The 10,537-nt window shown below is 41.2% G+C and overlaps 1 protein-coding gene across 2 annotated transcripts; it reads left to right on the forward strand.

The window, feature by feature from the left end:
- The first annotated feature begins 4,662 nt into the window (after nt 1–4,662).
- mgp (matrix Gla protein) lies at nt 4,663–7,957 on the forward strand. 2 transcript variants are annotated; one of them, XM_059348352.1, is made up of 5 exons: nt 4,663–4,742; nt 6,217–6,296; nt 6,409–6,438; nt 6,984–7,089; nt 7,387–7,957. In XM_059348352.1, the coding sequence occupies exons 2-5, from the start codon at nt 6,236–6,238 to the stop codon at nt 7,541–7,543; spliced, it is 354 nt and encodes a 117-aa protein (XP_059204335.1). In that variant the 5' UTR covers nt 4,663–4,742; nt 6,217–6,235; the 3' UTR covers nt 7,544–7,957. The 2 variants fall into 2 exon arrangements, with proteins under 2 accessions (XP_059204335.1, XP_059204337.1); XM_059348354.1 differs by having other exon boundaries at nt 4,688–4,742; nt 6,220–6,296.
- Nucleotides 7,958–10,537: the final 2,580 nt, after the last annotated feature.

Consider the following 10,537-nt stretch of genomic DNA (forward strand, 5'->3'; position numbering starts at 1 on the left):
GGGATGACCATTGAGAAAACAAGACACTAAAAATAACAGGAAAAATATCTGGGCATGCTAGTTAAGAGCTAAACTTTATTTGAGAGTTGTTGTTGTTGCATTAGTGTTTGTCTGTGTCCAGACCAACAGCCACAGAGCAGCCACAGCTACACCTGCTCAACCACTGAGGGAAATACGAGCCTGCCCAGACGGGTTCTTGCAGACATTATTTCGATAGTTTACACATTTGTGGTCATGCCCTCATTATGAAATTCATGCACTTTCCTTCACTTTTTTCACTTCTGCATTAATTCTCCCGCCAAATGCTCATTCCTTCCTTCCACTCCTCCCTTTTCCATCCAAATCCTGCCCTTCTTGCACAGGCTTTTGCTATCATAATGTTCAGCCTCAATATGGTCTGATCCTGCACTGCAAAAAACGGGCATCTAAAAACAAGATAAAAACACTAAATCTGAGGGAAATTATCTTGCTGCATGGACAGATAATTTCAATTGACAAGATTTCTGAAATTCAGATTGTTAAATCTAGAAATAAGCATGTTGAACACTTAAAATAAGAAATTAACTCTTAAAACAAGATAAATTATCGCACACTTCTAAATCCAAGGTTTTTTTTATGTTGGTAAGAAACAAATAATTTGCAGTGCACTCTGCTCGGGCCAGTTCATCACTGCTTGCAGCTTTAATTTGTCTTGTTTTAAGAGTTAATTTCTTCAGATCTCTGCGGACAGCCATAACTCGGCATAACACCGGCATCTTTTCATTCACAGATCATCCGTCAGAAGCTCATCTGCTGATAACATTAAGTAGAATTTGTATTTGGGTGGTAAAACCAGCATTTTTAAAATATCCAAACACCCTGTATCATAGCTTGTGTGGTGTTTTTCACAAATCAATACATTTGAGACTGAGGATTACCTCTTTCCTTCATAAATTGATGCACCGCTGCCTCTGCTAGCCCTGTACCAAGATGGCAGCGATTTAGGCACGTCCCTCCACAGTCAATGCCGCGTCTATGTATATATGCCTATGGTCATCCTTATGTTCCCTCAGACCTAAATTCCCACATTAAAGAGATTCCCTAATGCACATAATGTGTTGTTAGCGTTAGCTCTCAGCCCTAGGAGATAGGGTTGGGGTATGTGATGCATACTAACGTTAGTTAGCATTACATGATGGTTCATGAATTTTAGCAATACAATAATGTCATAAAAACTACAATAACAGGGGAAAAAATCCTAAAAGTTTAATGTAATAATTTCAGCTATAGCATTAGCTATTAGCATACCTAGCTATCGTTAGCAAACCCATAAGGTTAATACAAGTTATTTGCTGCTTATCATTACATATTAAGTTATATCGAAATATCAAGGCCGTATTGTTCACTTCTGTATTATTAGTAGAGGTTGTGTGTCTTATTCAAATGAATGAAAGCATACTATATATCCCACTGATGGTGCCTCTGGCGTACACTATTTTTTACACAGTTTCTTCTCTGGAGCTCTGCAGCTAGACCCCTCTTGTCCTCCCACCTGCCTTACATGAATTGGCCTTTTATCACCTCCTGTTCCTGTAATGAACTCTCTCTTCAGTCCAAGCCCAGATGCACTGAACAGGTGGACTCTGTTAGTCATAACCATCGTGCTCAGCTCCGCCGGGTGTATCCCATCCTGTTTTTCACTTCCCTCTGTTTTTCATTTATCATTTATCTAGGCCTCTGGCACACTTCACTGCTTACCAAAAGAAGAAAAAAAGTTTCTGGCTGTCTGACTTGCATTCATAAGATTTCTCAAGATATTTTGTTGCACCGGATAGACACGGAAAGGCTGAGTGGGCGGCTGGTCAGACCAGGACATTGTATTAAGACAGAGTGAGAAAAGGGAAAAGTACCGAAACAACCTGGAGGGAGAGAGAGGGGGATACCCGCAAGCTTAACAGCAGAAATACTACTTTAGAGAGGACATAAATGAGAAAGAACATTGGGAGGAGAAGGGTGAAACATCTCTATCTGACTATTTTTTTCCATGCAATCACCCTCTCCACTTTTTTCTCATTCGCCTCTGCTTTTGCCTGTCTCTATGTTTAGGAACAAATTGAAACTACTTAACTAAAGTCTTCGAAATCTAGAGTGAAACAGTCCCTCTCATTCATCGTTCTTTCTCTTCTTTGTGTTGGTATCTGCCAGTGGAAATTGGACATTTAATATCTGTAATGGGAGACCAAAACCACTGCTTAGTGGTTCCAGAGTTAACAGCCTAAAATGACCACATCACTGAATATGTCTGCAGTCCCAGCGCCAAAAACATCCAAGCCTGTAACAACATGCAATGTGCTCTCTCTCACTCTGCTCCATCAGAATCCTGAATTCCCCCTCCTTTCTTATCTGTCAGTGGAGTTAATCTCCATCTTTATGTCTATCTTAATGTTTATCTGTCTGTCTGAGTCTTGCTCATTCCTGGCACATCTCGTCCTCCTATTCTGGTTTGTTTACTGTAGGCGAGGGTCTGCTTTCACACAGCTATTCACAGATATTCCTGCTGAGCCAAAAAATGATGTGGTGTTACGTAACTCTCAGATATACACCATGGGGATGTTGTTCTGTACTATATTAACTTCGATGTAGGTGTCAAAAGGCAACATCCGGGTCTGAAGAATGAAGCCAATGCGGAAGTACCTTGAATCTGCATTCTTTCTTATGGTCAGCAGGGGACGACTCCACTGGTTGCAAAAGGAAGTTCCAAAGCATGAAAGTCTGTGACCTTACTTCTCATGTGATTTAGTACCTCAGTGTAGCCTGGCTAACACCAGACCAAATCTCATTGGAGATTAGGTCTGGACACCTTCAATGCTTTTCTCCGTAGAGGAGGTGTGGTTTACGATCCTCCGGAGCCGTTTATTGGGAGCTTAGAATGTCTATCAAAGCGTCTGTAGGTAGCTCTTAGCCAATCAGATCAGTTATACCAGATGACGTAGTAGAGCAACAGAGATGGATGTTTGTTGTGTGTGTGTCTGTGAGAGAGTGTTGCTTGCTGCTTTGCTTCTCCAGTTCTCGCTTTCTGCAAGATTATTTATTTTCACGCTTTATTCCCCCTCATGTCATTCTGCCACACACATCCACTGATTTTATGGGCAATAAACAAGCTGCTGCGGGTCTCTGGGGGCTCTGCTGTCCCCCGGCTCGTAGCGAGATCACCGGCGGTGACTGGTGGTCTCACCGGCTCGGCGCAACGAGCCGCAGAAACCGCCCGTGCGGCGCTAATAGCCCCGCTACCGGTGATCTCGCTACCAGCCGGGGGACAGCGGAGCTGCCGAGAGACCTTTCGCCTTTCAACTTTCGCTCTAAACTATTTAAAACACCATCCACAGCTAAAGAGAGTTTCGCGTCTGCAGCAGCCATGTTGGATCCGGAAAGCTTCCAAGTGCCGAGTAGTACGCGTCATCGTCTCACCGTCCCTCCCCGCTCTGTGATTGGATCCCTAAAACAGGGCTAGGAAAATCGCTTAGTTTCCAGACCGCCTGGAGGTTCGAAATCAAATTCGAGCGCGCAAGTCTGTCTGGGTATACCCAGGCTAACCTCAGTGAACATTTTCCTTATAATTTAATGGTCTCAATCACTAGTTTAAAATCCTCTTCAGTACAACATGATGTTAGATATTAGTAAATTATGGTCCCATTGAGAGTAAAATAGACCATAATGCAGGGCTTTAGGGTAGGGCTACCTTGTGATTGACAAGTAGCGATCATTGTGACCTGTCAATCAGCGCCAGGTGTTCGGTTGTATTACAATACAATCTAAAGAGTCATTTTGCATTACAACCCTAACCAACCAAGCTAGCTAGCTAGCTAGCTAACGCCAAAATTAGCTGATAACTTCGTGTGCTTCCCAACTTCTTCAGTTGTCCAAATATGGTCTCTTCTGGTTCCAACAAAACCAATCTCAAGGTTCAAAATAGGTGATGTCATGGTGACTTTGTTCACCTCCGTTAAATGGAAGACTCTGCATGTGGTGTGCGTGTATGTAAACAAATGTTGTGTACGGCTCTGTAGTAGGTGTCAGTAAAGGAATAAAGTGCCCAGAAAATTGTTGTGTTATGTTGCCAGAATTCCAGCAGTGGACATGTTTTATACTCACAAACACAGAGTTCATGGCCGAAATGAGATCACAGCTTCCATTCATGAATGTTAAACGGATACTTCCCTCTAAATCTGCCTTAAAACAATGTCTCCTCTGTTAAAACAACAAAATACCAGCCAAAGTATTTCTGTAAGTGTTTGTCAGAGACATATGGAGTCAGATGGTGGAGTCTGTCCATATTGTGTCAGTATGGATGGTCTTTTCATATTATGCTGCCATGCTGGCAAACAGCAGCGAATATTTTCATGTACCTGCTATGGTGCAGATTAGATGTCCCTATACCAGCCTTCCCTCACCCTCCTCTGTGTCTGTCTGTTTACCCCCTACTTGTTTTTCTCCCTTCGTGGTGTGGGAGTCAGGGAGAGAGTGAGCTAATACCCCGGTCTGATTAAACGGTGGAAAAGAGGCTGATAGTATGAGAAGGGAGGAGAGAGGGCGAGGGCTAAAGGGGAGGTGGTGGGAGGGAGTCGGTGGGTAGAAATGAAGGGGTGGGGGGAAGAGAGGTAAGTATAAAAGCCATGCTGTGAGGAATTAGGGAATATTCCTCGGGAGAAAATACACACAGAGAGATATTTCCAAGACTTCTAACTTCATTATTATCTATCCCGGTAAGTGCATTAAAACAATCTTAAAAGTAGAAAAAAAGTAGTTTATATAGTTGAAACAAGCAAAACTATTTTTATTTATTATCATTTTATTCATTACCTGATGCATTTTTTGTAAAGTTTTCAGAATAATGCAATCCTCATAGTACAATAACCCTACAGTAGCAGTGTGTCTGTGTTAATGTGCAGCTTCAGGTTGGTCTTGTGCGTGCCCAGCATCATGCCTGTGGCTTTTTCCAATGAAGTGGGCACATTCTGCCCGCAGGGGATATGAACCCACCAGGACCCCTACTAAGACTCAGACAGGCATAAAACTCTGTAGACACTGTTGTCAGCACCTGACACACACACACACACGTCTAAATGTCTTTGCCAATATCTTTGTGAACTTTGGGCCTGAGGCACTCTGTTTCTGTGCCCACTGTGAGTCTGGGTATGACTGTAAGCCAAGATATGCCTGAGGGCCTGATGTTATAAGCGTTGTGTGTGTGCGTATGTGTAAGTGAGTTGTGTGTGTGTTTATGTATAATGAAAGCTGCTATTGACGGCGAAAAGGAGGGCTGCTGAAACAGAATCCCGTCCAAATCCCACAAACAGAAGATAGGGATGAAAGCTTTTCTGCAGTGCAGGCATGCAAATATAGTGTGTGTGTTGGGGTGTTGCACACATCTGGCATTACTATTTGTACAGGTGTCACACACCTTACCTTAGGTCACTAATGCATGTGATTGAGTGCAGATGTGTGTTTTTGTGAAGACCCACATAGAATACCTGTCTACCACTTGTCTGCCTCCATTAAAGTATTAAAGTCAAAAATATATATTTCATGTAGGAACTATACTTTAAAGAAAACATTGCTGTTTAGATTTTTTTTTTTTTTTAAACAACTTTTTTTGAGCTCCACAAAGTATATAGTATACTATAGTATTTATTGGATAGAAAGCAAATATCTCTCTGACTGATGTTTCCAACACTCAACAACTCACACAAAAAAAAATCAAGATTGATAAATAACACTACACGTAAGAGAAAAAATATGTTTGATTTTGGGGTGAACTGTCCCTTTAAATCTATAAGGATTTTATTAGTTAGACAGCTTTTCTCCTATGGTTGTTCCCTATATGCTTTCGAGTGGTGTTTGTGGATTGACTTAAGTCTAGTGCACTGAAAAGATCTTATTTATCTAAGTGCAACTCTGGTCTTGTGAATATATATTTATATATAACTTTGTGTTTGTTTCATGCAGAATTTGTGCTGCTGGCATGTATAGATGTATATGTACTGGTCTTATGCACAAAACCTCAAGCACAGATTTAGAAACTGCCACTTTCAGCTGTCTATCCCCGCTTGTGGGTCTTAGCCGCAGTTTAAAAATCAAAGCCACTTTCTCTCTCTCGTTCCCTAATTTTTCTCCTTCTAACTCTTACTTCGGTGCTGACATGACTCACTGAAACACCTTTCTCTTCTTCTTTTCCAGCAGATAAACAAGCCCCAGGATGAGGAGCCTTCTTCAGTTTCTGGCACTCTGCGCTGCAGTCTCTTTCTGCGTCTGCTATGGTACACATCCTCCCCGACGTCTCGTCATCAGCAGCCATTATCTATTTATAACATATAATATATCCCATTTATCATCATTTATGCTTAACCCGATTCCATGTTTTTCCCGTAGAGTCTCATGAAAGCACAGAATCCGTTGAAGGTGATTAAATGTTGTCTCTCGTTCATGGGAAAACATGCATGCAGTTCTAACAAATGTGACACCGCTTGTTATATAGGACACTTTTAGCAATAATGTTCTAAATTTGTACCTTTAGGGGTACAACTGCTTGTCACTGGGGTAGTACCCTCTAAGGTATTTTGCATACCTATTTGGCCCTCAAAGAAATACGCATTAATTAGCCCTTTAGGGTACATTTACGTAGACTGAACCTTGAGGGTCCCTACTGTACCCCTATATTTTCAATCAAGGTATGTACTTTTTAGGGGTGAAAAAGGTACATATATGTTCCCAAGCCAATGTCAAGTACTACATAGAGGGTACTAGCCCAGTGATAAGCTGTTGTACCCCAAAAGGAACAAATTTAGCACATTATTTCTAAGAGTGTACAATGTTTTTGACTCTCATTTTACCCCTAATTAACATACCCCTACCCTTAATTTCACCTGACCAACATCAGTTGCACCGTTGGCATGCTTTGCTTGATTGAAATAGTTGTTTTGTCTAGTAAACATTTGTGGTTGCAGATCTGTTTGTGCCTCCAAACCAAGCCAACTCATTCATCACACCGCAGAGGGGTAACGTATACAACCCACCCAGAGGGAGCGGCCACAACTCTTACAACTTCATGAGGTAGGAGACACAACCACAGATATGCACACACAGCACATAACCCTTTATATTGTACATATGTAAAACCGCTTACCCACAGAGAAACACATAGTAGATCATTAAGGCAAAACCTAATTAGACTATTAAACGTCTACATTCGCCGACAAAAACACACTGTGACTGAAACTAGAATTTAAATGCAAGAACAAAGACACAAGCTGTTTCGGATTACAAACCTCTTCCTTCTTCTCACCATTCTTCCCTCTAACTATCCCTGTCTGCCTCTGTGCATCTGCCCCCCTCCTCTGTCTTGTCCAGGCCGACCAAGTCTCCAGCCGAGAGGCGTGCAGAGACCTGCGAGGACTACTCTCCCTGCCGCTTCTACGCCTTCCGCCACGGCTTTCAGCAGGCCTACCAGAGATACTTTGGCTCCCGGAATACACCCCAGAGACCAGCCGGGGCTCGTCGATACTAAACACAAAGTATCTGTCTGTCAAATGCAGAATTATCATTATCGTCTGGGAATGAATGAGCATTCATTCTTTCTACATATCATGACTTTTATATAATTTATGTAGTTGTTTTTGTGGCCTCTTCTGGATGAGAAATCTGACAAAAAAACCCACATTTTTATAAACACAGAGGCATCCAGTGTGACTCACAACCCATCATTACTCACATGTAGAAATTCATAGCCCATCTTTTGTGTAATCTCAGGATAACTTTTATCCACTATTACCAACTTCGCAGCATTTATAAGCTTTACATGATACGCGCGAATGAAGAGTTTTGCTCACTATCCACTAACATAATCCACCTATTTATCCAGGCCGGCAGTGCTGTCAGTGATTATTTCCATTGCTTTTGAAAAAATAAAAATAAAATTCCATTTACTGGGTTTTGTCTTAATCCTGTTTATGCAATTTCTTTGCCACAGGGGTGTGTGAGAACGTGTGGTGTTCAGTGTCAGCTTTAGCAATGCGTGGCAGATGTTTGAATGATACTGGTCCAATTTCTGTGAATGCTCAAGATAATTTGTCAGCTCCATGTGTTTTAAATGGCAGACCAGGAATAGTAACACTAAACACTTTTCGTGAATTATTAGGGGGAAAATGTTATCTAACTTGGTGATATTTACCAAGCCAGGCACCGTTTTGATGGCGTCAGGGTCGATTATAGCACAGCGTTGAAATTGTCCCCAGCTGTACCACCCTGGATACAAACTAACCTACTGGCTTGGAACAACAACGACAACATTTGATAAAGATATCAAATGTTAGACAACATAATGGTAGTCAAAACTAGACAGATTTAAATAAATAGACATAAAAAGTTATGTCAAAAATACTGTTGATTAAAAAAATACTTCCATACCTCGTAAAATAGCTTTCCTCTTGTTATAATTGCCCCTGGTGTCCAATATAGTGTCCATCAGTCACACACTGATGGTTAGGGTGAGGGTGAGGGTTAGTTAGGGTTAGGAGTTGGGAGTTGGGAGTAAGGGTTAGAGTTAGAGTTAGAGTTAGATGTAGGAGTTAGGGGTTAGGAGTTAGGGTTAGGAGTTAGGGGTTAGGAGTTGGGAGTTAGGGTTAGAAGAGTTAAAGTTAGGTGTAGGAGTTAGGGGTTAGGGTTAGGAGTTAGGGGTTAGGAGTTGGGAGTTAGAGTTAGAAGAGTTAAAGTTAGGAGTAGGAGTTAGGGGTTAGGGGTTCGGAGTTAGGGGTTAGGTTAAGGAGTTAGGGGTTAGGAGTTAGGGTTAGGGGTAAGGGGTTATTCCACCAGCCATGATTACTCAGTTAGCCATTCAGCAACTACTCTTAACAAAATACTCTGGAGGTTTATCCATAATGGAGCTGCCATTGTGTGAACACTGAGCAACAATCGACCTTTTGCACAATGAAAGGTGAAAGGTCAAGTGTGTGTTGACACCTGCCTGATGAATGCGTTGTCTGGACATGTCTTCACAGTGATGGGATAGAAGAAGAAGGTGACGGGGCTGATCATTTGCAGGTTGATTAGAGATTAGAGCAGAGAAGCAAAGGGAAAAACATTTAAGATAACTTTAATGGATCAAGTTATTTTTTTGTGGTTTCCAAAGTTTACTACACAACAAAATAGCAAAAGAAAAAAGGATTTTAACTAGTCAAATATGAATGTAGTTGAACTACTAAAATGTGGAAAAAACTTGTAACTAGTTTGTTTACATGTTCTTCACTACTCCTCCACACTGATACTGGGTTAAGTATTTAGTTAGTATCCGCCCTTGGCTTGTTGAAAGGTTTAACAAGGACGCATACTACTGCTGACTTCAATATGTGTACTTAAGATCTGGTTTCTTGTAATCTCATGAGGAATCTGTGCAATGCATCAGTATGCAGGCTGCTGCACACAGTCACACAAACAAAGACAGGTCAGCATGGCACAGTCCTTAAAAGACAGACAGTCACTGAATGTTTGCTTTTTTATGCTGCCACAAGGCCGCAGATGTGCACAATTAAAGATGTCTGAGGTTGAATCCTTGAAGTCTGTCCCCAAAACAAGACAAGGCATCAACATTGACCCAGACAGTCAAATTACACCCCATATAATACTGTCAGGACCGGTCCAGAATCTAAATATCCAGTCAGAAAAAGCAAGAGCAGGAGAGGACATTTTCATATCATAGGTTAAGAATGTTTTTACATTTCTTGAAATGTAATGCTGTTTCTAGTGGCTAAAGTGGATTAGATGCTCAATTTTAGCATCAACATTAGCAGTAATAGTCCCTTTTTAATAAAGCAATAAAATATAAAATAATTAGATCTTTTAAATTGGTCAGAGATTACAAAAACACTCTTCTGCAGTTTAAATTAACATGTTCCACTTCACTGTATGAAGCTTTCTCCCACTTTAATGGCAAACCACCCACTTGTTTTTGGTAAAAATAACTTTCCACATTTCAAATTACCCTTCCACAAACCTTCAAACACACTGGGTTTGTTTTTAAATGTTGCTTTATTTCTGTCGGAAATCACCGTGGTTTGCAATAAAACAGAGAGCCCTTGGATTAAGATCATGTCACATAATGTGGGACGGCGGTTTCCCTGTTTCAGTTTGTGTTACATGTTTTTCTCTGCTGTGTGCACTTATTGACCTACATGTAGAAGTGTGTAGGTTGGCTGTGAAACTCTGACCTCTCCAGGCTGCCAGCTGGCATTGCATTGCTAGGATTTCTTTAACTGACAGAAATAAGTACGTTGATGTGATTTCACATAAATCTCTGGCCCTTTTTTTAGTGTTTGAGAGCTCCTTCTCCATTTCTCTGCTTTTCTTTCATCTTTATACAAAAAACATTCAATTCTAAGGTGTAGTAGAAGAAACTTCACAAACAAGCAATGACTCACAAGGACAACTTGGTTTCTGAGCAGCAGATAAAATAAAGTAAAGAGGGTTTTTTATTGAAAGAAACATCCAGTGACTTCTATTTTTGGCT

The sequence above is a fragment of the Centropristis striata genome, chromosome 13, assembly GCF_030273125.1.
Source record: "Centropristis striata isolate RG_2023a ecotype Rhode Island chromosome 13, C.striata_1.0, whole genome shotgun sequence".
NCBI lineage: Eukaryota > Metazoa > Chordata > Actinopteri > Perciformes > Serranidae > Centropristis > Centropristis striata.